The following is a 27,629-nucleotide window of genomic DNA, read 5'->3' on the forward strand; positions in this document are numbered from 1 at the left end:
GTCAATCAGCCCACAGTTGGGTGATACACACTTGCTTATGGAGTGGTTTAAATGGTTTCTTTATAATATCATAGACATAGTTACAATCATTCTGAGCTTGATAAATCATTGCAGCAGAATTCTTTCATCAGTGATGCTTAAGACCCTTAGATTCTTGAAACAGGTCTACTTCTGCTCTGTACCTCTACTCCCCACTATCTCCCCTTAAAATATTTGGCTCTAGTGTGGCAAACCAAAAAGAGTAGAGTATTTGAGGATTGGTTTCTTGTTGGGGAAGAAAGGTTTGTTGCAGTTTTTTTCTTTTATGATGGATGTGACAGATGCAGCAGCTCATTGTCCCCTAATATCTGTTCTCTCTTCTTCCATGTTAAGAGAATCCCTGATTTCAGCTGGGCATGTGGTTACCCTGAATAAATACTCAATTTCCCACACTCTCTTGGCAGCTTTGGGCAATGTGACTAAATTCGGAACAATGGGATGTGGGAGGGAGTAATGTAAGCAACTCCTGGGTTCAGTTCTTTAATTAGGGAGCATGCTCTCCCCTTCCTGATTTTTTTACCATCCCACTGGCTGGAATGTAGCTATGATGGTTAGCTGCCCTGGACCTTGGGGATGAGGGCAACAACTTTAGGGTGGAAAAGCAGCAAGATAGAAAGAACCTAGGGCCCTGACTGAGCTGCTACCAGCTGGCCCTGGACCGCTGATGCTCAGACCTGTTGTGTCAAAGAGAAATAATCATCTTGTTTAACCTATGATTTAGGTCTCTGTTTCAGCAGCTCATTATTACATAGGGGGATAAAAAAATTATGAGGTTCAGTGTCAGCTGAGTGATACAAACAAGATGAGAAACATACTTTTAAAGGTATTTAATAAGTCTTTTTTTCAAATCAGTACAAAAATTTAAATACAAAAGTGATTTGCTATTGACAAGTCTCAAATCTATCATGGAAACTCAAAAAAGTTACCAGTCTGTTCACCTTTCATGGTGTTCTGTAAAATATTTGAGAACAGTCACCCACTACAGACATTCTTTTCCTCTGTGGGATGTCATACTGCATTAAAACTCTCTGTTTAAATAACATAATGCCAATTTGGTTCATTTCACATGGAAAAGTTCTAGTTGATTTTGAATTAAGTAGGGATTATAGCACTATCCCTAGACTTTCAAACATGTGGTTGTTTCATCTGCTTTTATGCTAATGTGTTAACAGGATGTGCAACACTTAAGAGGGAAACACAGACACATATATAATTATTTAAAACTCTTTTTTAAATTAAATGGAGTAATTCATTTAGCTCTGAGATTAGCACCATTGTAGAATACACAGTATTTGGCATAAATTTTGCTCCTCCCCTATTTAAAAGTTAGAAGCATATGCCTGATGATATACACACTCACACACATTTTATATATATATATATATATGTATTTTATATATATATATATATATATATATATATGCAATTGAGTAACAACCAATAAATAAGTTGGAAGGTATTTTAAAATGTGAAATTTGGTTTTACCTAAAGAGGTACTTTCTTACTTGGTGGAATGAAAAAGCCCATACATGTACAGATAAATACAGATTTACAGATCAACTGATCTGACTTGCTTCCAAGCCATTTCAATGCATCTGTTTAGCTGAAGGAGCCCAGTGGATCCTTCTTGCCTCCATAGTCATCAGTCCAAAACCAGCATCCGCAAGACGAACCTGAAGGATATTTGGCCACATAAACACTGTCTGTTTTGAAAATGAAGATTGGGTTGGGTATCTTTTGATGGGAAAAGTTTGTCATATAATTAGCAGTGAATAAGAAACCCTCTGGTAATGAACTCATTTCTCTGTTTAAGAAATTGACAAGAATGGTGCTCCGATACCATCTAAGGGAAAAGACACCTATTAGGTTGGGGAGGATTTTCTTGATGGTTAAAATGTTTCAGATTTGACATAGACACATTTCCATGTGTGTTTATACCGTATTTATTTGTGTATTTTTCCATCTGTACCGTTCCCCTCAACTTCTCACTTGTAATTTTGAGGAAGAGATACAAGATTTCACCACTGTAACCCCACATTATATCCCCCAGTGCCTTATAGTGTCAGCAGCACACTCATAGCTGACCAAAATATTTTGTCTGCGTTTTGAGACCAGATTTGAATGCCCGAGGCAGTTAATATGTACCTAAGCAAAAACCTGGAAAGACACTTATTTTTCTCTTAAACTTGTATTGATTCTTGACTTGTGCTGAGTATGAGGTGACAAAAGAAGCATGGGCTCTTATTTCCCCTTTGACATTTGAGATAGCTCTTCCATAGGTTGCTCCTAAAGAAGCCGTTTGTTTCCTACAACTTTAGTTTCTACACTAGGAAATATTACATCTATTTTTTTAAATTTAAAACTTCAAAAATAATTTTTTCAAAAAAAATATTTTCCCATGTAATTCTGAAACTTCTTTTCCTCCCCAAATAAAGAATGGCTTGGAGTTTTGGAAATTGACTTTGGGAGCTCAGACATACCAATTTGAATATATACTACACCAGGAAATTTCTTCAAAATTCAATAGCTACTGAGAAACACTTATAGCTCCTTCATGGATGAAACCTCATTGTAGTCACTTGTATGGGTAGGCAAGGAAGGGGAATTTTTATAGGCATGTAAGCAATTAAAAACTGCTGTTGATAATGAACATTCCACAAAACTGGGAAGTTACTATATTTTTTCTTATGACTTCCACGTGTGTATATTGGTTGGGTCATAGTGGAAATTACATGAAGGGAAGAAAAAAGAAAAAAAATTACAGAAAATAAAACAAAAAGAACCCTTGAGAAAGAAGTGAATTAACTACTGCTCCTGTCTCCCAGTTGGTTTTTTAGCTTCTTTTGGGGCACTGTCTATGTCCCTCAAATGTCTCACCCAGTGCAAGGCACAGAGAAGGCACTGAATGAATTACACGGCGGTCTATTGGTTCACTTGTTCTTTTAGAGAGACTGGACAGTTCTGAGTAGGACTTGTGCTGAGAAAACATACAGCCTCTGACAGGAGGGAAATATCCCTTGGACTAAAACCCCACTGGTCCCCCCTGATTCCCTCCCACAGGGCCTGTAACACAGGAGACCCCTTCTTCCACATTCCATGGCAAAATACCTGCACAAATACAGAGGAAATTTTGCAAGTAAATACGGTATGTAATTGTTATCATTGACATTTCTTTAAGCCATATTTATAAATCTTTAAACAGTATGAGCAAATTACTTTCATTAGCTATGATCTTTCATACTGAGATACTCTGAATGATCTGAATAAGCAGGTTATGGAAGCATATAACAATACAACAGCTAATATGATTCCAGTGGGTACAACACAAGTGTCAGTACTTGGTACAAAAATCTATCCCATCATTTTCAATTACAGGCTGCTGTGCAGAGCATTAAACATGCATCTTAGTTTTTATTTGTACACGATGGTTCAAATTTTCACTGAAATATAACTTTCCAACTATATAATGTTTCGAAGCAATTATGTTTTTCATTTGGATTTTTTCGGTGCGTCATTTTCTTTTCTTCTAGTAAATCTCTTTCTTTTCTTTTTTACATGGGATACAATAAATATCCTGAAAAGGAGGAATGGACATACTGCCCAGCATACAGTCCTGCAGCCTGTTCTGAGGGCATCTGGAGGAACACTCGGTCTCCGGGCCTGAGCAGCAGCACCGCACTCCCAGATGCCTGGTCCAGAAAGCCCTTTTTATACTCATCGTACGTGTACATCATGGGCTCATTGTTCTTGAACAGAGCAACCCACACGTTGCCCCCCTTGCAGTGAACGTGGTATGCAAAGTAGTAGACCCCGGGGACCTCGCAGGTGAAGATGCCTGTCTGTGGGTTGTAGTTCTGTCTGCCATTATAGAGCAGTTTGTCAAACTTCACCGGGGCCCCCACAGGTGGGAAAGGTGCAGTCAGCTCAGCTGTAAAGGCAGGCATCTCATAGGCTGGCCCTCCATTCTTGCCTTTCTTAGCCCCATAGGCATGGGGAGGTTTCACTCCATCAATTCCTAGCCCCATGTCTGGCAGATACTCTCCATGGGGTGGTGGTGTAGGGGGCATCACAGCCGGAGGACCTGGAGGGCCTGGAGGGCCTGGGGGCCCTGGAAGGCCCGGCTGCCCTTGAGGACCAAGGGCACCAGGCTTCCCTGGGGGGCCGTGAAGTCCTGCTACTCCAGGCTTCCCTACTCCAGGGAACCCAGGGGGCCCTGGGATGCCTGGTTCCCCTTTGGGGCCTGGCATTCCAGGTGGTCCAATGGGCCCACTGGGGCCCGCAATCCCTGGGATGCCTGGAGGGCCCTGTAAACCCTGGTCCCCTGGGATTCCTGGCTCTCCCTTTGGTCCAAGCAGCCCAGGAGCACCAGGGAGCCCTGGTAAACCTTTGAGCCCAGCTTCCCCCTTGGGCCCTATGGGACCTGGCAAACCCCTCATGCCAGGAGGCCCTACTTCACCAAGGAAACCTGGCTTTCCTGGGAAGCCTTGAAGCCCTGGCTCACCCTTGGGACCTGGTGGCCCCTGTGGCCCTACTACCCCACCTTCTCCTTTGGGTCCAGGAAAACCAATAGCACCTGGAGGGCCCATAGGACCTGGGATTCCTGGCAGGCCTGGCTCTCCTGGGGGACCCCCCATTCCCGGGGCGCCTACTGGGCCTTTCTCCCCTCTTGGTCCCAGAGCCCCAGGAAGACCTCCTATGCCCTTGTCACCTTTGGGTCCTGGGAAGCCTGGTTTCCCAATCCCTGGAAGGCCTGGGGGTCCGGGAAGCCCTGGCAGTCCTTGCTCCCCTTTTCCACCTGGAAATCCTGGCTGGCCAGGGAGCCCATCCTGGCCTGGTTTCCCAACTCCAGGCATCCCAGGAGGCCCTTGAACTCCTGGGACCCCAATAGGGCCTTGTGGACCAGGTTCTCCTGGAGGACCTGGCTTTCCCAGGGGACCTTGGGGCCCAGGGAAGCCTGTCACTCCTGGTTTGCCCACTCCTGGAAGTCCAACAGGGCCAGGAGGGCCGTGCATCCCTGGAGGGCCCTTCAGACCTGGCAGACCTGGCATCCCAAAGCCCTTCTATCCTTTAGGACCCTGGAGGCCTGGAGGTCCTGGTGGTCCTTTGGGTCCTCGCTCTCCCTTTGCACCTGGCTGCCCTGGTAACCCTGGCCCACCTGGTTTCCCAATGCCAGGAAGTCCATGAGGCCCTGGAGGCCCTTGTGGTCCTGGGATCCCCATAGGCCCGATCTCCCCTTTTGGTCCAATTTCACCTTTTGCCCCAGGCATTCCCATGGCTCCTGGCTTTCCTGGCATTCCAGGCATACCTGGTTTTCCAATTCCTGGATATCCCTGTGGCCCTGGCTTTCCTTTGGTTCCAGGTATCCCATGACCTGGTAAGCCAGGGGGCCCAGGCGGTCCTCTTGGGCCCGGCTCTCCACGGGGACCTTGCTCCCCTCGCAGACTGGCTAATGGTATTTCTATTAGGAGAGAGGGGATGGGAGTCGGGAAGGGGGGGAAAAAAGAGAAAAATTAGTATTTATTATTCCTCACTTAAAGGAAGTCATGACGATTATTATTTAGTTTTGACACCTTAGCTTGTTACTTACTGAGAAGAAAGACTAGGAATGTTGTGCTCATCTTCCAGGACTGTGTTATCAGTACTTAAAGGACAATCAAGCTGATAACTGCTTTGTCATGTTTGAAATACTGTTTTAAGAACTGATATCTACAGCTGCTTTTATCAGCATTGGTTATGTAAAAAGCTAAAAAGTAGTGGGGAAACATTTTTCTAAGTATAAAAGTTCTGTGATGGTATGTCTGCTATGAAGATTTTGGAAAATTCAAAGAAGGATGAAGAAAAATCAAAGTTGCCTATAAGCCCACTACTCAAGAGGTAATCACTTGACATTCATATGTATTTTCATCTCATATATTCTAGGTGTGTGTGCGTGTGTGTGTGTGTGTGTGTGTGTTAAACAGTGTCGGAGTTCTTCTCTGTTTTTATTTTCTTTATAACTTACTCTACCAAATGTATTTTTCCATGTCCTTGATTTTTAATATATTTTCTATATATTAAATATAATTAACATATTTTTAATGACTAAATAATATTTCCTATTTAATATTTATGGCTAGATAGTATTTTTATATATTAAATATATATTAAAATATATTAAATATATATTTTGTGGCTAAATAATATATCCTCTTAATGCTGAAAAGCAGTATGATGTGCTTAAGGAAAGTAATTATTATGTGGCTTCCGGGGAGAATAGAAGCATTCTATTTTGTATGTAGCTTAATAACATCTTTCATATCTGTCTTCTAGAGCCAAAGAGATTTGCTTAATTCCTTTAATGTGCTATAGGATTTCCTAAGCCTCAAATATGAATTCTTAAATAAGTTATTCCTCATTTGCAAATTAGGTTTCAGACAGGAGAAGTGAGTACGGCACTTTAGGCTGACAAGCAGTGTGGAGAGGAATTGAGCTGGGATCGGGGGCAGAAAGCTCTTCTTGGCCTTGAAATGAGATCTGGACTGGGCCACTTAAGCCTTCACTGTCTCTGATTGTCTCTCTGTGCAGCAAGGTTAATATAGTCACACTATAAGATTATAGATATGAAAGATGGTATGCTTTCTCAGATTGTTATTAAAATACAAAGCACATGTTTGTTAGGATGATTATGCTGTGCCTTTCACAGCAACACAACTCTGGGTCTCTATGCTACTGAAACGAAACGTAAAGAAATGAAACTTATGGTCTCAAAGTTTTATTTTAACAAAGAATCACATCTTAATCCTGACCATTATATTTTTCATTGAGCTACTGTCAGGGAACAAAATAGAACCATAGAACTTATATTCTTAGCAAATTCCCCAATTGCAATCTGGTACCCATCAGAATAAGTACAGGAAGTGCTACGAGCCAGGCAGCCCACTCAAGAAAGGAAGAAAAACAATCCTGATAATCCCTTAAGTGGAATATTAGCTCCTAAAGAGAAGAAAATTGGGAATACTTCTTTTATGCTAAGTAGATATTCTAGTGCTATTAAGACATGTTATTTCTAAGCAGTGTGTAGCTACTATATCAAGAGCTTCTGGGGCAGGGTCATGTCTTACTCATCAGGAATCCTTGGTGTCTAGCGCAGTGCCTGGAATATACTCTGTTCTTACCTAGGATTTCTTGAATGACCAGCTGTAGCAACTCATAAGTTTCTGTGGTGCTTTAGTATTTATGTAGCACTTTTACTTACCTATGACATTGATTTTTCTCAACAAATCTTAACTTTATAGATGAAGAAAACTAATTTCAGAGAGGGTTTTGTTTTTGTTTTTGTTTTTCCCATTGAGATATAGTTGACATACAATATTATTCTCAGGTCTCTCATTTCTGGCCTCTAGACCTCTGAGCACTAAATCCAGCCATACCCAGAAGGATCCTACCCCAGAAGGAGAGCTTCCTGCTGTTGCAGGGAGTAGTAGGAATGGCTTCCACTTCCTCAAAGGGAATTGCTCTGCTGATACAGTTCCCTTCCTACAAATGCTAGGCTTCCTCAGAATCCAGATAAAACAACTGAAGTTTTAGGCAAGTGTCTCTCACAGTGCTAAATATTTTGCAGGTGCTGAATAACTAATGAATATGGCTAGAAAGCAATGGGAAAAATTGTCATCTCTTCATGCAGTCCTTACCCTTTATAGTCTCCTTTTATCAATTTACTGATGACAAGGTGTAGTAGCTTAATTCAAGCACACTTAAAAACTGACATTTATTCAACTCCTAGATCACAAAGTGCTTTCAAATATACATATTTTTAACATAGTAAGTCCTTACAACTTTGTTGTCCCAATTCAGAAGACTGACTTGTCACCTTTTTTTTTTCCCACTGCATAAGGCCAGAGTCTGACACAAAAATAGATGCTCATGAAATAGTTGCTAAATGTTTGAATAGATAATGAGTAAGGGAATAAATTGTTATTAAATGTGTTTTGTGCCACTTACTGCTGTTAAAATAGTAAAACACAACATAAAACTAATTTTGTCTGTATTTTTAGGTCTTGAACTTTTCGAGAATAGAGTTTAGAATACAGTGAACGATTAATGAATGTCAGTAACACATTCAAGAATAAAAATTTCTAAAATGTAGCTTTTCCCCTGATCTCATAGTTGAGGATTTTGGAAAGCTGTTGTTTCATAACAGCACAGAATGTGATGTTACCTTTGCCTTTCTTAGGTGCTGCTTCCTTGCCCATTCTTGGCACTGGCTGAATTTCCTTCATATATTGGGGTAGATGTGGATACTCTTTGCCATACTGCATGTGGGGCAGCTCCTTGCCCATGTTAAGGCCATCTTTGCCCAAAGGCATGTGAGGTACTTGCTGGCCCAGAGGCTGGTATTGTGGAATTTGTGGTGGGATCTGAGGAGGAATTTGTGGTGGCAGCGGCTTGATCCCATAGTAAGCACCAGCCTGAATGAGCCTGACGGAGGCCAGGGAAATGGTAAGCAGCACTCCCAGCAGCTGCAGAGGGCCAGGTGGCACAGCCATCACCTGTGGAAGGAAGGAATGCACCAACATGGTGAAAACCTTACAGGCCAAGTGACTTTTCTATTTAGAGAAAGAAGGGGGGAGAAGAAGGAAATAGAATTATCAGTAGAATTATTAGAAATAGATTATCAGTAGAATATCACCAGTGGAAGACAAATGAAAAGGAAGAAGGTGGTGTCTTTTGTAGAAAACAAGCAAAAAGCAGAAGAGTAGGAACTGTCAAATGAAGGCAATTGGAGGGATTATAAGCTATGGGAAAGACTGCTGTGTATCCCCAAATATCAATTCTGCCTTCTTCCAGAGTATTGGAACCCTTGATTTTTAGCTGGAATAAAACATCCCAGAATAAAGACATTTCAGCCAGGTGTGGCCATGTGACAAATGGATGTAGTTGTAATGGGTACAACTTCTAAGAATGACCCTAAAAGAGAGTGGCCCTGTTCTTCCTCTTTCTCCTTCCTGCTGGCTGTAATGTGGATACATTTGCCTGGAAGCAGATCATACATCTTGGGCCAGAAGTGAAATCTGTGCACTGAGCATTCTAGCAAGAAGCTAGAATAAGCCTCAGTCTTGGTTGAAAAAGAAGGCCCCATATTAATTCATAAATTTGGAATTTGTTTACACAAGAAAGAGCTAAAAGTTTATCCTCTTCTTTAAATCATTGTTCTGAGTATCACATTTGCACTAAACCTAATCCTAATAGATTGAGTAGATTGTCCAAAGGAGGCAAACTTGGTGGCCAAACTTTGTTAGTACATACCAAAATTCCATTCTAAGTGGAAATGGTAAGTAATTGATAGGCTTTATGCCAGGGACTGAGATTTTTCACCTGCCCTTTGGCTGCTTTGGCGTGGTCACAAATGTAAAAGTTGAAGAGCAAGCAGACAACAACAATGCAAACCACAGAAGTCTTCTGAATTGGAAAGAAGGTACTATATGACAGTCCCCAAATGTTTTAAAAACCACTATCATAATTGTGCACGTACAGCAATGCCATTTCATTACAATACTTACATACCATAAAGTCATTAATTTATAATCTGCTCAGTTGAACTGGGAGTCCTTTGAAGTTTATCTTTGTACTATTATGAAAAGAGTTTACTCAGCAAATTAGTTGTATAAAATAGAGCTGTTTAGCTACTCACATGGATAAACTGTACAGGTCCTTTAAAAGTACCCTTTGCAATTTAACACTTAATAGGATAAATACAAATGGGGCTTATATGTTTATAAAAACCAACTGGAAAAGACCTCTAGAAATGCCCAGGGCTGAAGACCCAGAAACCCAGGGAACTGCAGTGCTCACAAAAGCCCGCTAGAGGGCAACTGTGGTACACACTGAAGTCTGTTCTCCCTGGTACTGACAGGACATAATAAGGTGCTCCCCACAGGTTATTATAGGACTTGAAAATCTGAATCCTAAGTGCAGTGTCATCATTATGCTGGAGAAAGAGGTGGCAGGGTTCTCGCAATTTTTAATGTCAGAATATTCTGGAGAACTCTGAATAAACTTCTATCTCTAAATAATTTAATTTCCAGTCTACTCTGAGTTTGTTTTCTTTGCTTCTGCCTTACTTAATTCTGGATCACAGTTTTCCACTTCTTAGAAAATATGTGTTGACTTTGCGACATCCTATTCAAGAGTGATGCCAAGAGTGTGAACAGGCTACAGGAGAATTTGGCTAATAAAAAGCACCTAAGAAAATATTTAATGGAATCTCTACCACAAAATTCACTGCTTTATAATTTTCATAAATATACTAACCATATTTTCCCCAGAACATGTCAGTAAAATGATTTCTAAAACTTTCTCCATTTCATAAGTAAGAATAGTCTCAAGAAACTGTTTGATTCAAGTGTATTCTAAAAAGTACATGTGCTGGTAAGTGAGAGAAGATAGAATGTCATTATTTTCTGTCTTTCTAAGAATGTTTATTATAAACCATTTGGAAAGAGCCACAAAATTGGTGTTGATTTATACTCAATAGTCCATTTTATTTATTTTTTTGAAAAGTTTATTTATTTTGAGAGGGAGAGAGAGTCTCAAGCAGGTTCCACAGTGTCAGCTCAGAGCCAGATGTGGGATCAAGCACACAAACTGAAATCATTACCTGAGCCGAAATCAGGAATTAGACACTTAACTGACTGAGCCACCCAGGTGCCTCTCTGGTCCATTTTTACTTCAGATGGGAAAAGAACATCTGTTTTAAGTACTTGATAATTTAGTGACTAGTCACCAAATAATGCTAGACCCACCTAGGGATTACAAAGATAAATATAATTTGGTCAATGGGCCCTGCCCCCACAGAGCTTATACTTTTTTTAGTAGGAGTGACAGATGTGTAAACTATAAATGAGTAGCAAGGGATATCCTGAAAAAAGTAAATTTCTCATCCAGGTCTGTTCTCTAGTGTCTTTAAAATTTTTTAATGTTTATTATTTTGAGAAAGAGACAGAACGTGAGTAGGGGAGGGGCAGAAAGGGGGAGACACAGAATCCAAAGCAGGCTTCAGGCTCTAAGTTGTCTGCACAGAGCCCAATGTGTGGTTCAAACCCATGAACCGTGAGATCATGACCTGAGCTTAAGTCAGACACTCAACTGATTGAGCCACCCAGGAGCCCTTCTGTTCTCCAGTATCTTAAATCCTTTCCCTTTGAAGCAACAACTTTTCCCATTTTCCTCATATGTTTCCAGATGTATTTAAGCATATGCACATATAATAAATACTTCTTTAAGACACAAATTACAGCATACTGTACAAACCACCATTCCTTACTTTGTTCACTCAGAAGACCAGACCTTAAGACCTTATTTCTAATTTTAGTTTTGTGTATCTGAACAGATCCCTTCAAGTTCTTTATTTGTTAAAAATAAGACTCAAAGGTTCTCTAGAGTTCTTAACATTCAGGGTCTAAGGCAGTCACCAGAGAGCTGAAAGCGTTCATCTATACCAGAAATACATGGTAATACCTGGTAATTGAGCTGGGACTGAATCCTATCTTTGGGGATGAATGAATTTAATTACTAAGCCCTAAACTTGTGGTGATGTCTTTAATAATCTAGCATATTTGGCCCTTCACCCTTCCATCAATTCAGTGAATGTGTTGGATTATACTTAATAATCTTTAAACCAGGACAATCTAACGAAACATTGGAAAACTGGAAGGAAGCAAAATGCCTGGAAGAAGACCAATTGAATACCAAAGGCCCAGTGGGATCCTACTTTACTACAATTATTTCCTCTTGTAGTCTTGGCCTTTCTGTCCTGAAAACCTCCTCCTTAGGTCTGCCATCTGCCATTTCTCTGGCTCTTTATTTAAATAAACTTTGTTCAGTTTTAACTTGAATATTTATTTAGGGGCCCTGGTTAGAATTTACCGCTTGACTTACCCTTACTAATTTCCCTCTTATCCCTGAGGATAGTTTTGGTGGTCAAAGTGGTGTGGTGGTTCTCCCCAAATCACTCAAAAGAATATCAGAACTATACAAACACCTGGCTGGAGGAAGGAGCCTTGGAATTTCTACTGGGAAAAAATGGTGGTAATGGGTTTTCTTGCCTCTTTTTTTTTTTTTCCTGAGGATGCAGGATACAATAATGTGAATTCTAGTTGATGTTTTTTTAGATTGCTACTTGGTAACTTGTGTGTGTGTGTGTGTGTGTGTGTGTGTGCGCGCGCGCGCTCATTTGAGTATACGTGAACATCAACATATATAATGTGTGTGGACAGTGGATCTTTGCCAGTCAGACTGACTTAATGATGGGTTTCATGCCTTGTAGAAGAAGCCAAAGACCTAGAGTTGAGTTGTAGCTCTACCATTCACCATGTCTATGTCTTTGGGTAAGTGCCTTATCTTCACTAAGTCTCGGTTTCCTTACCTATAAAACAGCAACTATAAAAAAGAAATTATAATCTCAGACTCTCCCACAGAGCTGCTTTAGGGCACAAATGATAATAGGAATTTTTTTGTAAGCTGAAAAGCACCATTCAAATTTAAGCTATTATTAATGGAGAGTGACCAAGAAGACAAATCAAAACCAACTGAAATGTCACAGACTTTCAAAGAAGGATACTAGCCAAAATAAATGTGAGGTTAACTGCAGTAATGATAAACCTAACATGAATAAAAAAAACAATAATGGCCATTAAAATGTACTTGTTAAAAAATGGCAAAACAAAACAGCCGAACCAAGGTAGTTATTCATTGTGGTGTCAGAGTTGCCAATCCTAATCATTTTGTGTAGCCCTAAATGATTCCCTATATTTGGGAAGGACTGCAGAGAATTTCAGTTTCCTCATGTAACCTGTAATATATATAACAGAATAATGTGATATATGTCATTTTAAATGCCCCTCAGCATTTTCTTTGTACGTTTATCCCCATGAGATTTTGGCTTGCTGTGCAAAAGAATGTTTAAGTATTTAAACCTTCAGTCCTTGCCCTAAATCCAACTTTCCATTTGCAGGTGTGTGTGTGTGTGTGTGTGTGTGTGTGTGTGTGTCGTGGTGGTGGTCAAGCCTCTCTCATCTGCTCTTGGCACTCCCTCGCACAGGACCTGTAGTTTCTCAAGGCCTCACAGCTTTATCACCCCTGAAGCAAGGGGAAGTCAGGCAGAATCTTGGTCCTGCTGTATTCACCAGAATTGTCTTTTTGGCTTTCCCATGCCTCTCAAAGAAGGTTCTCTTCTGATTGCATTTCTCAGAGCAATTCATTCATCAGGTATAGTTATTTAAGGAGTCCCTACTAAATGTTACTAACTCTCTGGGTATTGGAGAGAGGAGTGAATTAGATGAGGTCCTTGATCTTACTGAACTCACGCTCTAGTGTGGGGAGGCAGGCAATAATAAACAAGTTAAAAAATAAATTTTATAATTTCAGATTTGAGTGCTGTGAAGAAAGCCAAGCAGGGTGAAGAGCTTGAGAATGCCTTGGGGTGGAAGACACTGTTCTGGGAAGGGTGGTGTTGAAGACATCTCTGGGGAAATAAGTTTTGGATAGAGATGTGAAAGCTGAAAGGCTTACTTGTCTCTCTTAAGACACAACACAACACACACACACACACACACACAAAGCCTTACTTATCACACCAGTAGTTATAGGTGCCTTTCACTAATGTAAACCATTGTTTCAAAACTTTATTCCTCATCTGTGTCTATCTTCATTTTGACATCTTTATTGTATTTTTTTTCTTCTTGAGGGTTTCTTTTTAATCTTTCAGATTTCAACCTTGCTGTATTACTTTGCTAGGGCTGCCATAACCAATTATCTTAGACCGAGTGGTTTAAACAGAAATTTATTTTCTCCTAATCATGGATGCTAGAAGTTAGAGATAGAGATGTTGGCACAGTGGGTTTCTTCTGAGATCTCTCTCGGCTTGTAGATGGCCATTTTCTCCCTATGTCTTCACATGGCTTTCCTCTGTGTGTTTGTGTCCTTTATGAGGACACTAGTGATGTTAAATTAGGGCCTATCCTACTGACCTCATTTTAACTTAATTTCTTCTTTTAAAAAACCCTTTCCAAATACAGTCACATTTGGAGGTACTAGGGGTTAGGTCTTCAACATAGGAATTTTGGTGGACACAACTCAGTTCGTATCACCTAGACCATTCCTCTAGACCAACTCAATTCCTACTTCTACAAAGTCTTCCTTACCTTTTCAACCATCATTATCTTCCTCTTCCTATTGAAAGTTTAACACAAAGTTAAATGCAGCTCATCAACCTTCTGTTTTTCCCATTTTATTTTATCCATTATACTTCAACATGATTGTAAGCTGAGGACAAGGCAAATATGTGATATTCTTTCCATTTACTCAATATTTATTGCTAGATCAGTCTTCACAGTCAAAACTCTTAGTGTTCACAGTCAAAACTCTTGGTTGATGCGGCTTTAAAAATATCTACTTCAGCCTCACTCTGCATTTAGAATTCTACCTACGACCATTGAAATATGAAAGCCTTCATTTTTCATATTTGAATATTAATAATGATGGAAACATTCAGAAAGCAACCTATTACCTTGTACAACTATTGTTCTTTTTATTACCTGGTAGGAGCAGCTAGTAGGAGGGATCATCTTTTTTGAATCATAAATGGCAGTGGACATGTAGCTTACTTTTAGCAGGAGATAGGAAATGGAAATTAAAAATACATTCCACAATTGGATAAGGCAAAAGATGTATGGTTATGTGATCTTTTACTGTCATGCAAACAAAACCACCGTAGGATCATTTAACTAGGAATATGTAACTTTATTGCATAATTGATTAGTATTATAGATATTAATGAGCCAACTATGTTGAAAAGGATATGGTTTTATTGCTCTTTGCTATGTTAACCAATTTTGTATCTAACTGTATGTTACTCAGCATTCTTTTTTATCAGCCCAATATAATTTAAAAAAACAAGTTTTTAATATTTTATTTCAAACCAACTTTGTCACCATGTTAAATAAAACTTAGACATGTTCACTTATGAATGAGAATCATTTTTAACATTTTGACAATTACATTTTGATGGAGACACAAAAAATAGCAAAACACATAAATTTAAGTAGTGGTGGATAATATGGAGAAAAACAAAGCAGGAGAGGATAGGTAAGGAGGTAGATAGTTATCATTTACCAAGGTGATGTTCTCTGAAACCCATTTTACTATAGAAACAGCCTTCTCTTCTTGGATGGACTGGTACCTGGGCTTTAAAGGAAAAGAGAAGCAGCTCTAAATAACAAAGGATAGAGAAATTCTGGGGGGTTCTGGAGGAGATTAAGTGTGTGCAGAGTTGATTGCTGCATGGAGAAGAGCCCCAGAAAAGGAGACATCCAGTGGAGGAGCGCTCCAGAAAAGAAAAAACTCATTTCGCATGGGCTTTTTAAGTTCATTATAGGAATGTATTGTAAGTCCCCTCCTCCATCTCCTCAAAGAGGAAGAAATTCTAATCCTTCTGAAGAAAACCTAATTTTGTCAGAATGGATTTTGAGGGGTTAGGTGTAAGAATGGTTCGATGCTGCTCCAGGGTGGCAAGGGGCAAAATCGGTGACTGTATATGAGAAAGCCAGAACCAAAGGACGGTTGAGGCAGGAGGGGCAATGAACATAAAAGTTATAATAATATTAGCTATGCTTTTGAGCACTTAACTTTATGCCAGCACCATGAACATACTTCAAGTACATTATAGTACTAATCACTATATATAACCACTAAGTTATTATATATTAAGAAAACCATTAAGTTTTTCTTGATGTTAAACTCAAATGATATCTCCCCATCCTATATTTATAAAACTGATTATTTTACTATTCAAGACTGTTAGATTCCAATTTAAAAAACTGAAATTCTTTGATTACTTTTAGGAGCTGTCATCCAATACATTAGCTACCAAATCTTTCTCCTTTGCTTTACAGGGTACAGCTCTAACTATCCTGTCACTTTTCTCCATCTTGCCCTCCAAATACCAAGGCTGCCTTTTTAGCTGAAAGAAAGAATTTCTTTGTTATATAGGATGACATCTTGAACTGGATCCCTTACTTTTTGGTTTTTTTTTTTTTTTTTTTTGGACTAGGGACACAAGCTTGGAAGGCATTCATGAAGTCAGAAAGCAACTTGAGAGGTCCCTTCCCCCAAAAAATACTTGAGAAGACCCTTAAAAGAGAAAGTTCTAAAGTGGAATCCTTTTTTTGCTTTGTTTTGCTTTTCTCCCTATAACATGAACACATCATTTTTCTCAGAGCGTCAAGCATCTAAATTCTAGTTCTGACCTAAGCTAGTCCCCTATCCTGCCGAGGCAACAGTTTTCCTCATTTGCAGAATGAGGGCATTGACTAATGACTTCAAGGTCCCTTCTAGTTCTAAAATTCTATGGTAGCCGTGACCATGAATAACATACCCACACTTCATAGCTACATCATTTCATGAATGTGCATGCACAAGCCTTTTGGAGGTCATCAAGTGAAATTAATCTCTCAACTTCTCCCTTCTTACAGCTGGAGATGGTATAGGAAGAGTTTGAATAGCTCCTCCCTCCAAGTATTCCTCTGATGATAAGCTGCACCTGACCAGAAGCAAAAGGAAGAACCTAAATAAGAAAACAAAGTTTAGGGACCAAAAAAAAAAAAAAAAGTCATTTATAATTTTTAAAATCATATTGAAAGATTAAATAAAAATTGAAGCTTATTTAGAGAAATCTAAAACATGGCTACAAATGATTTTTAAAAAACTTCTTATGTAAGCTCAAAAATTCCCTCAGAGTCATTTAGTAGTATTGATGTATACCTCGTGTCAGAGAAATGACAAATGAATACAGAGTATGCATCTTGGGAAGGAGAAGTGGGTAGCGAATAGGTGTGACATAGTCATGTGTTTTAGAAAGAATAGTGTTGACTTTGTAAGAAAAATTGAAGATACAAAATTTAAAGGCAGTTTTATAGTAAAGCAGGCTATGATGTGAGCATCCCAGGAGTAAGGTCCTCCCCATTCTGTGGGTCTGGTGATGTGCAGCAAGGTCAATTCTTTCCTGGTATGTACAGAGAAGAACTGAAGAGCCCTCTGGAGGGCATCTTTCTGCCTTCTCTGCACTAATACAATTTGTGTAAGTTATACAGTGTGAACTAAAGCTGTTTTAGGCCTTTGCAAGGGAGAATGTGTGGAGAAGTTTCATTTAATGTAATCCAATGAACTGGTTGTTGTAAAATTACTTATTTAGAGCAAATATCTATAATCTATTCTGCAAGACATAAATTTAATGGAACATTTGCTTACTATAAACACTTTTATCTCACCCTGAACTCTTATCCAGACCAATGGGATTACAAGTGAATTTCAACCGAGTTCAGCAATATCCTTGTTACACAGACAGTTAAAACTCAGTAGTTGTGTTTGAAGTAGCCCTTTGTAGTAACAAATAAATTGAAACAAGTGATAAAGTCATACTCATTCCCAAAATATCTAAGGTCATGGAAAATAAAAAGCTTGAAACAAGTTAGGTAAAAAAAACAAGAGCACATAACATGTTCCCTGAATGGCCTTCATCTAGGTCCTGAAGTTTAGGAAGTCAGGGGTTCTAGGGCAACCTCTAGATAAGGGAGGGAAAGACAGAGAGGAGAAGATGGCTTGCTTATGGACTCCAACTTTCTGAGGAAGACTGTCATATTAGAAGCGCTTGCCTTTTATCCTTTTCTGTAATCCTGAACTTTTAGATGCTTCAGTATCGTGCAGCATCTTACTCAAGAAAGGCTTAGAGATCAGGTGAAAGTCAAATGAGTTAGTGATTGTTCTTACAATTAAAAGTTCTGATGAAAGTTTTGAAAATTGAGATGGTTGAAATATCAACATTGTGCTCAGTTCCTACCCAGCATGGCCACTTCCTGGAAGTAGGAGAGAGAGCCCTTCACCAACTTCTATGTTTCTCCCAATACTTTCCTAGGATGTTGGCAAGGAAGGACTGAAAAGCATGGGAAGATCTTTTTTTTCTGTCCCGTTCTGATTGGCACTTAGTACTTCTCTATCAGTACATCCAGAAAATTAAGTAAGCAAGCCAGCTTCCTGTGTTAGCATTTTCTTTTTATTAGCAGGCTATTATGGCAGTAGATTGTTCATTTTGGTATTTTTATAGGAAACTGTGAAACAAACAGAATTCTTTGAACCAAGGAACAAATCCTAGCCTTTCACATATTCCATTAATACTAAAATATTTGTTAAATTACTGTATGGTGCATATGTGTCTTTGTGGGTTTAAAGATGAGAGGTACAGGTCACGAGGCCCCAAATTACTGGTTATTTTCTTTTTTGCTTTTGAGCTGGTTATTTTTGGGGTTCAGTTGTCAAAGTTTTATTTAACTAAAATTACTCTGAGTCACATAACCTTGAATGACTTAATATTAAAAGTCAAGCCCTAGAATTTCTATCCCACATGGTCAAAACATTAAATCAAATCAATAGCACTTGGAAATAAAAATAATTAATCAGTTTCTTCCAAAATTGCCCCACCAGCCCCCACTTCAAGCTAATCTCTAGTCAAAACAGTAACCCCACTGCAGTTGTGATATTTTAGCCCTGGAAGTTTCCGAATTATAAAAGAACTAAAAAAAATCACGACAATTTCTTGGTCAGTAAAAGTGAATTTGTTCTTTATCTGTTACACAGTTCAAGAGTAGCAGAGATCATTCCACAAGACTGTTCCCAAAAGTGAATTTAAATTAAAAAAAATTTAGTTCTCAAGCTGGGGCTAAGCCTAAAACACCAAAGTTGTGATAAATTGTCAGCCACAGAGAGGGCCGTCTCTGAAATCCACCACTTTTCTACCACAGCTCCATCTAAGTAATTAGCCCACGTGGTAACATCCTGCCCTTTGAACACAGGCAAAACACTGAAAGCAACCAAACCACAGCTATCTTGGTATTGAAAGTTCCATTTTTTCTAAGGGTGGAATTTATTTTGAAGGAGAGAGAGATGGATGTCCTGTCTGGGAGGAAAAATCATAAGGTTTTCACAGTTAATTCACTAAACATTTTTCAGAGAAAATGGCAGTGGAGAGAGGAAAGGATAAAGAATTATGTAATCAATGCCAGTTCTTGAGGATACATCTGGTAAGGAGGCTGAGAGTGGGTAAGAGACTTTTCTTTTTATTACGAAAATTCACTACAAGGCACAAGAATTCACAGAAACATGGAGATTCACTGATAAATATGCTCCACAGTTGTTATTTTGAGGGCCTAGAGTGTGAACAGGAAACTGAATGGGAGACCAGAGATTTGGGGTGTAGTCACTTCTCTGACACGATACCCTTGTGTGCCTTTCAGGGCCTTGTCTTCCTAAACTATAAAATGAGGAAAATGAACCAGAAGGAAGGGGGAGCCCTAGTACCTAGAGAAGCAGGGAGACAGGGAAGTGAGGAAGTTGGCTGGGCAGTTTGTGGTGAACAAGGAGCACTGCTTCATCCAGCTTTTGAACTCCTCATTGTGGACCTTGTTTGGGCAGGTCTTCAAATTGATCAAGAGAAGCCACACACTGGGAAACAAACCTCTTTGTTTAAAAATTTTGACCCAATTCTTTCTGTTCCTTTTTTTATTTTTGAATTTATTTTATTTTATTTCAATTTTATTTTATTTTAGAGAGAGAGCATGCAGAGGAGAGGAAGGAGGCAGAGGAAGAGAGGGGGGAGAGAGAGAGAGAGAGAGAATATCTCAAGCAGGCTCCACACAGCATGGAGTCTGATGTGGAACTCAGTCCTAGGAACGAGGAGATCATGACCTGAGATGAAATCAAGAGTCAAGAGTGAGGCACTCAACCGACTGAGCCACCCAGGTACCCCTCAATTCTTTTATTTTTTCTTAAACACTGATTAGTAGGGGAAAATAATCACTCTGTGGGCAGGATTCCAGCCTTTAGGCTGCTGGGTACTTCTTTTTTTTTTTTTAATTTTTTAATGTTTTTTATTTATTTATTTATTTTTTTAAATGTTTTATTTATTTCTAGGAGAGAGAGACAGCGTGAGCAGGGGAGGGTCAGAGAGAGATGGAGTCACAGACTGAAACAGGCTCCAGGCTCCGAGCTGGCAGTCAGCACAGAGCCCGACGCGGGGCTCGAACCCACAAACCGCGAGATCATGACCTAAGCGAAAGTTGGAAAGTCGGACGCTTAACCGACTAAGCCACCCAGGCGCCCCGATTTTTTTTTATTTATTTTTGAGAGAGAGAGAGCATACGCAGGGGAGGGTCAGAGAGAAAGGGAGATACAGAATCCAGAGACAAGCTCCAGGCTCTGAGCTAGCTGTCAGCACAGAGCCTGATGTGGGGCTGGAACCCATGAACCATGAGATCATGACCTAAGCCAAAGTCAGAGGCTTAACCAACTGAGCCACCCAGGCTCCCCTGCTGGGTACTTTTATACCGGATGGTCTCAACATCTCTCTTGCTCTAAAAGGCTGTATGGGGGTGTCCCACATTTTTATTTGCTTAAATTTCTAAGTCCTGGCATTGTTTCTCTACTCAACAGTTATTACTTAGTTTAATTACTAAATTCAACAATCCTTTTTCTTTTAATGTTTATTTATTTGGGGAGAGAGAGAAGGAGAGAGAGAATGACCGGGGTTGATCCAATGACCATGAAATCAAGACCTGAGCCAAAATCAAGAGTTAGATGCTTAACCAACTGTGCCACCTGGGTGGCCCAAATTCAGCAATCTTATATTGAAATTGTAAGCTACTGTGTTAAAAGCTGGAAATATATAAACATAAGTGAAAGTAAAACAAGGATCTGTCCTCAAGAAGTTTCTAGTCAAGTGTTGAAAGTTAAATCTTGATCTAGCCTAAGTGTCCCACTAAAGACAAAACAGACCTTAACCTGTTTGGTCTGGTTGGGTGGGTAATGTTGGTCAGACACAGGATCCTTGAGGGATGCTCTCTAGAGTAAGGGTTGAAGAATAAACAGGAATTGTCCAGCAGAGGAAAGAGGCAAGTGGAGGGCATTTTGTGCCCCTTCCTCAAAATTATCTAAAAGTAGACACTGGCAACTAAAACAATTAAAGAGCAGTTGTCAGGACAAATGCTTCAGAGTAGGAACTCAGGTAACCTGCCTGAATTAAATCCCAATTCTATCACTTCCTAGCATGGTGATCTTTGGCAAAATTACTTAACTTCTCTGTGCCTCTATTTCCTTACAATAAATTGGGGACGTGGTAACATTACCTGTTTAATGAGGTTGTTAAGGAGATTGAGGAAATGAATAATGTAAAATGCTTTGGAGAGTGCCTAGATATATAAGCACATATAAGTATGTGTTAGATATTAAAGGAGAAGGAGGAAGAGAAGTAGTAATAGAAGAGGGGATCATGAGCACGTATCTCACAACACTGCTTTATTGCTCTCCTGTTTTTGAAGAACTTGAAAGGTGATGATTTTTGTCCTCATTCTGCTCCAGATATTTTATGAAAATTGGTCGAGATTCTGAAGACATTTAAGGTAAAGAAAGTTCCTCATAAGTGGGTAATAAGTATTGTGTCTGCATTCCCACTTGTTACTGCAGCCTGCCCCCCCACCCCCCACCCCATATGAGGGTACTAGTTCAAATGCTGGATGCCTTCCCATTTCCCTTCCTTCAGTGAACTGACCACTGAGCAGTTCAAAGGGCTTTGGCTTTGAAATTCAGAGAGCTTAAGGCATTTCTTGCAGGTGATAGCAGCAAGTCGGCCTTGTGGAATTGGCTTCAGGACCAAGCTATATTTTACTGCTGAAGGCAGTAAAATTTGCAAGTATAATTGTTATGGACTTTTAGGTCAGAAAAATTGGCAGCTCACAATCACTTTAAAAAAATTTTTTTAATGTTTATTTAGTTTTGAGAGAGAGAGAGAGAAAAGGGGAGGGGCAAAGAAAGAGGGAGACACAGAATCTGAAGCAGGTTCCAGGCTCTGAGCTGTCAGCACAGAGCCGGATATGGGGCTCGAACTCACAATCTATGAGATCATGACGTGTGCTGTGAAGTCGGATGTTTAACTGACTGAGCCACCCAGATGCCACTTAGGATCACTTTTTTAGAAGCTTTTCCATGGTATTTTTGGAGACTCGAATGATGGTAATAACAATACTGCTATAGTTAATACTTCTTTAGTATTTACCATATTCCAAGACTTGTGTCAGAAAGATTCATGCACCCAGCCCCTCACCATAGACCCAGTAAGCCATAGACCTTGGCTTAATCCAAAACTACATTGAATTTCATATCCAAAAAGCTACAGAATCAGTTTAACATACACTTCATTTGTTGTTAGTGCAAAGGTAATCTCAAACCAAAATACCAAATAAATCCCAAACCATGTTTAGCGGCAAGCACTTATTGCAAGAGAAAACATTAATTTCCCAAGTAATGAAGCAAATCTGTAATGTATTTTATTTTGAACAATGAATTTTGGTCATAAATTCTGGGAGCTGGTTATAAGGAGGGAAGCTCCATATAAGAGCTCTCTCAAGGGTCTGGAGGGCTCCAATCAGACTCATCTCTGCAAATTCTTTCTGCACCCAGTTCATAATTGTGTACAAAGTAGGCTTTATAAATGCTTGTCAAATGAATATATGAATGGCACTATATTTCTATCCTGCCTCTCCTCTCTTTTCTAATACAGTAAGATCTTGAGTGATGGGAAGATTAAGAGAAGAACATCACAATTTGCAAACATTGAATCAATGTTACTCTTCTATCTGCCTACTGTTTTCATTCTTACACCCCTGATTTTGTGTCCTGGTGTCTGCTGCCAGCTCACAAGAATGGAAAATCCTACATAGAAGCCATTCTTCTTTGGAAATTAATAAAGAATGTTCTTTTTGATTAAAAAAACCCCACAATCTAGTAAAGAACAAGGAAGGGTTGGTTGAAGATTTTAAAAACCTGAGATCGGTGGTAATTTTCACTCATTGCAGGGTGCTTGTCAGTCTCTCTGCTGCTACTCTGAAGGCCTTAGACTTGTCTTGAGCTGAATGGCTACATCATGGAAGTATTTTCTAAATCCCCAATCTTTTTTTTTTTAATTTTTTAATGTTTTATTTATTTCTGAGAGGAAGGGAGAGAGAGAGAGCATGAACAAGGGAGGGTCAGAGAGAGAGGGAGACACAGAATCTGAAACAGACAGGGAGAGACAGAATCTGAGCTAGCTGTCAGCACAGAGCCCGACGCAGGGCTCGAACCCATGAACCATGAGATCGTGACCTGAGCCGAAGTTGGATTCTTAACTGACTGAGCCATCCAGGCACCCCTTTAAGTCCCCAATCTTAACATCCTGTTGAGGACCTTAGATCTCAAGCAAAAATCCATCCACGAAAGTAATCTCTGAGAATCCATTTCCTTGTTTGTAAAACTGAGTGTTGGAGTAAATGATCATTAATGTTACTTTTCAGTCTAAAAACTCACTATACTGGGCCGTATCCAACCTAGTCCTTTTTTGCTCTGTCCTAATCACACTGGAGACTGGAAAGAGGCAGACAATAGGTTGTGAAGTCAATTATAACATGAAATTGGGTGGGCAGGAAGAGGGGGAGGAGGGATGAGCATTTTACTATTTCACGTTCATGTGAAGTCTTCAACAACACTTTGTGAAGTTTGACGGTTCTTTCCCCTGTGATCGCCTGTTTGGTGGGCCATATTCTTGCCATGAATTTCTGTCTCCTTGCTGTGGAAGCCAGCCAAGGACACATTATTGACCACCTGCTCACTTTCTTACACAAGACAACTCCCCAGACTTATTTTCTTTGCTTTCTCCTCCTGCTGGTTTATGGCTTTCCCTTATGTAGCAATAAAACTCTTGGAAAGAGTCCTCTTAGGGATGAATTAATGCCACTTAAGTATATTTCCGTCAGCTGCCCTTTGATGGTTCTGTTTAAAAATAAAGGGGGAGTTGGGGCAGCTTGGTTCTTATTGAAATTTTCCTTCCCTTTGCTTTAAAGTTACCATTCCTCAGAAACTCTTAGTTACGCTCCAAGAGAGCTTTGCTAACAATAAAAAAATGTCTGGGAAATATTGTCAGAAGACAAACTTACCATCTTTCAGTATTTTTTTCCCATTGGAAAGGTATTTACATTATAAAGAGGCCCAGCCCAGCCTGTGTGAGCTTTCCTCGTATTCCTTTAAATCTTTAAATTTATAAATAATAAATAAAAAAATGTGTCTGAATTCCAGAAGAGCAGAACATGATCTTGTTCTCCACCCTAATAGCAAACAGATTAAGGATCAGGTATCATGATCCCATTTCAACTTTGTATAGTCTGCAATTTATTTTTAATTTTCCCACATTTTATATTTTATTAATTCATCTGAATCTTATATATAATCTGTGTCTGCTCTGAGCAAAACATCCTAAGAGTTTCAATTTTCTCTTCTCACAGTCCTAGCCCTGAAAGTTGGAAAATAATGAGCATCTGTCCTGAGCTTGACACTTGCCTTTGTGTGGCCTTGGATAAGCCACTCAGCTTCTCCAGGCTCCAGGCTTCTCTGCTGTAAGAGTAATAGAATCTGGATATTGAGGAAAAAAATCCCCAGAGTTGGGGGTTTCAGCTACTGTCATGGAAATTACCACTAGAATAAGCTATTTCCATTTATTGCCTCTTTTGTTTGCTTAGAAAGTTAAGCTAACCAGATGATACTCAGTGAGGATTGGGGTAGTGTCACTATGACCCATCCTACTGATTCCACCAAGCCCCTTACCACAAACCACTTCAGTTTTCTTATTCATCTCATTTACAAACATTTTTTGAACCCCCATGCTAGCAACTATGAAGGATTCAAGCATGACTAATATGCTGCTTCTGCCTCAATGGCAATCCAAGGCAAAGACAAATGTGGAAAAAAGAGACAAACTGGTACTGCTTCCTTTCTTAATCTGACTTTCTTTCCCCCATTTCTTTTGTATCTGTTCCCTTTTCCTTGTTCTTTCCCACTCTCCATAATTCCCTTGCTCTTTTCCAGGTTTTTGAATCTCACTTTCAGTTTACAACCTCTTCAGCCCATTTTAAACCTGAGCCCAAATAAAAGCTAATGCCTTCAAAGGCAACAGTGGGACACATGGATCAAATCACCTTCCTTCCTCTTTTGATTCAAGGGCAGACTTCTTATAAGTAAAGAAGAAATGACAATGTGGCATCATTAGCATGGCATTAAAAAAGCACCCATCCTTACCTAGAGTCAAAATATCTGCTCCACAGTTCTGCTAAGTGCTTGAAATTCCTGTTAAAGTTTCAGAATCTGGGAAATTTAATACATTCCAAAGGTTGTTTGTTTGTTTGTTTGTTAACAAATGAGTGATTGATAATAGAAAACAGGACACAAGCACCTAGGACTCAGGAAATTTAGGGGAATGGGGCCTGGGGAAGTCTGGGGAGGTCTGAGTGGGTGGGCCTGGCTGAGAAGGTAGACAGTAACATGGAGATACAAGGTAACAGGTATCTTAGGGAAGTTGGAGGAATGAGATAGAAGCAGAAAGCCTCGCCTGTCACAAGGCTAATAGCTCCAGAAGACAATAGCTGATCATGATGGCATGATTAATTTGTGCCTACCAAACTACCACTGGGAGGCAAGAGTTGATGCATTAGGAGAGATCCCCTGCAGGTTGGACTCTCGGGAAAGGAGTTCATCTCCAGAAAAGCTCCATGGAAACTGGCTACAGATCAGCTCTAAGTTTGTGCTTCAGATGACAAACATAATCATTTGCAAAGCTTGAACCCTCTCTGTCAGATAGGAGAAGGGCTGGCACTCTCTTCAACCATGATTGTTGAGTGGCCTGGAGAGGGCTGGAGCCAAAGTTCTGCCATATCATAGTTGTCTTTTATCTTAGCCTCTGATTACGTCGGGGGAAGGGCTGGTGCTTCCTTCGTCATACACTTTAAATGCCTCAAGGCCAAGGGGAAAGCTCTTTCTCCTGAAGTGTGACTTCCAGGCCTGCTGCATATTTGTGCATGACGCTAGCCTGGCATGTGCTAAGCACAACAGGGAACCCTCCTACCTGCTACTGCTTTTCTCTCTGTAAATTTTCCCTGATAAATACTACTTGACCATTTGCCTTTATTTGCACAATAACCTCCAGATCTTAACCCAGTGCTTTACTTGGAGATTGGAGTTCTAAGATATAAAGAGTGCAGAGAAATGGTCTCAGTCATTAATTGATCAATTCATTGATCCATTCATTCAACATTGTTCAGTACTAGAAAGTGCCAGGTGCTATAGATAACAACAATCAGTGGAAAATGAGGTCCCTGTCCTGGAATGATTTACTGGCTAGAGGGATTGGCTAGCTGAGGAACTGACTGCTCAGACTCCTTTCCATCTCTGAGAAATTAGTCACAGGAAAACATTCGACTCCTGTTCGTGTGTGTTAGGCTGACCGATTCACTTGCATGATAATTGCCAGCATTTTTACAATCTCAAACTGGCTTCCCTCCATCTTCCAGCATGTGATTAGGCTTTTTATGCACTCTAGTCCTTGATGTGCATCCATAAAAAACAAACTTATTTTAATATCAGTCTCAACAAGACTTGCAAAGAATGCAAATAGAAGACATCGGATAGCAAACATAAATAACTTTTGAATTATCTCTATGAGCATCTGGTCTTATACAGAAGCACATTAGAACATGAATTATCCATAAGAAGTCTGAGGCAGGCAAAGAAGGACTAAACCTACATATTATTTAGCATATAATGATATTCTGGATTTTTTTAGAGGAACCATACTAGATTCAGGCTGTTGAACTTTACTTGTCCTAGCTTCTACCAAAAGCAAATGATAACGTAACTTGTGAAGAGAATTCTACCACCTAGTTGTCTTCCAGTCTATCATTTCTTTCCCCATCTACCTGTAGTTATCAATGGAGCATAATGATAGAAAGACACAAAAGTTGGTTATTTGTTTGGTTCTGAGCTCTGATTGTATATGGAAATGGGTATTTCTAACATCTGTTAAAGGATCTCTTGGATTAAACACATAAAGTATGGTTATGTGTTATAATTTATACGAGGCTTTTCCTTCAAAGAGCTGAAGTTTCTACAAAGTTACTTTAAAGATCCTCAAAACAGGATCTTCTGTGAATAGTATTTATAATAGCCTGGATTTTAATTTATTTCGTGTCCTGTCAAATTCATGAAACATTTAGGTATAGACAACAATGAGAGAAGAAGCATCATTCAAAGTGCAGCAGAATCTTGTTAAAGGAGGGTTTGACTCACTCTTGGCTACCACTGCCTTTAACATCTGGAGTACCTTGCTCACTGGGACATGGAAACCAGGCATTACCCTTTGCTCCTGCCACTGGCACTACCAGGGGTTAATTGAAGTCATGTTATTATTAATTCATTGAACACATATTCCATGAGGGATTGGAATGTTTTAAGCACTGTTTGACTCTATTAATAGTAACAATAGTAAGACTAATAAACTTTAAATAAATGTATATAAATACCAGACACTGTGTTAAGTGCTTTACCAAAATGATGTCGTTTAATACAACCACAACAACTATTATATTCATTTTACAGACAAGGAAATGAGGACCCAAAGAGTTTACATAACTTGCTTGAGATCATCACACAGC

General features: G+C 39.6%; 1 protein-coding gene across 1 annotated transcript in view; it reads right to left on the reverse strand.

The window, feature by feature from the left end:
• Positions 1 to 922: 922 nt before the first annotated feature.
• The window catches only part of COL8A1 (collagen type VIII alpha 1 chain), a 69,812-nt gene continuing 43,105 nt past the window's right edge, over positions 923 to 27,629 (reverse strand). The window contains 2 exon segments of the mRNA XM_039251952.1: positions 923 to 5,497; positions 8,237 to 8,567. Coding sequence (XP_039107883.1) covers positions 3,591 to 5,497; positions 8,237 to 8,564 — 2,235 coding nt within the window. The 5' untranslated portion in view covers positions 8,565 to 8,567 and the 3' untranslated portion in view covers positions 923 to 3,590.

This window comes from Hyaena hyaena, unplaced genomic scaffold (assembly GCF_003009895.1).
Source record: "Hyaena hyaena isolate Hyena2069 unplaced genomic scaffold, ASM300989v1 scaffold_407, whole genome shotgun sequence".
Taxonomy (NCBI): Eukaryota; Metazoa; Chordata; class Mammalia; order Carnivora; family Hyaenidae; genus Hyaena; species Hyaena hyaena.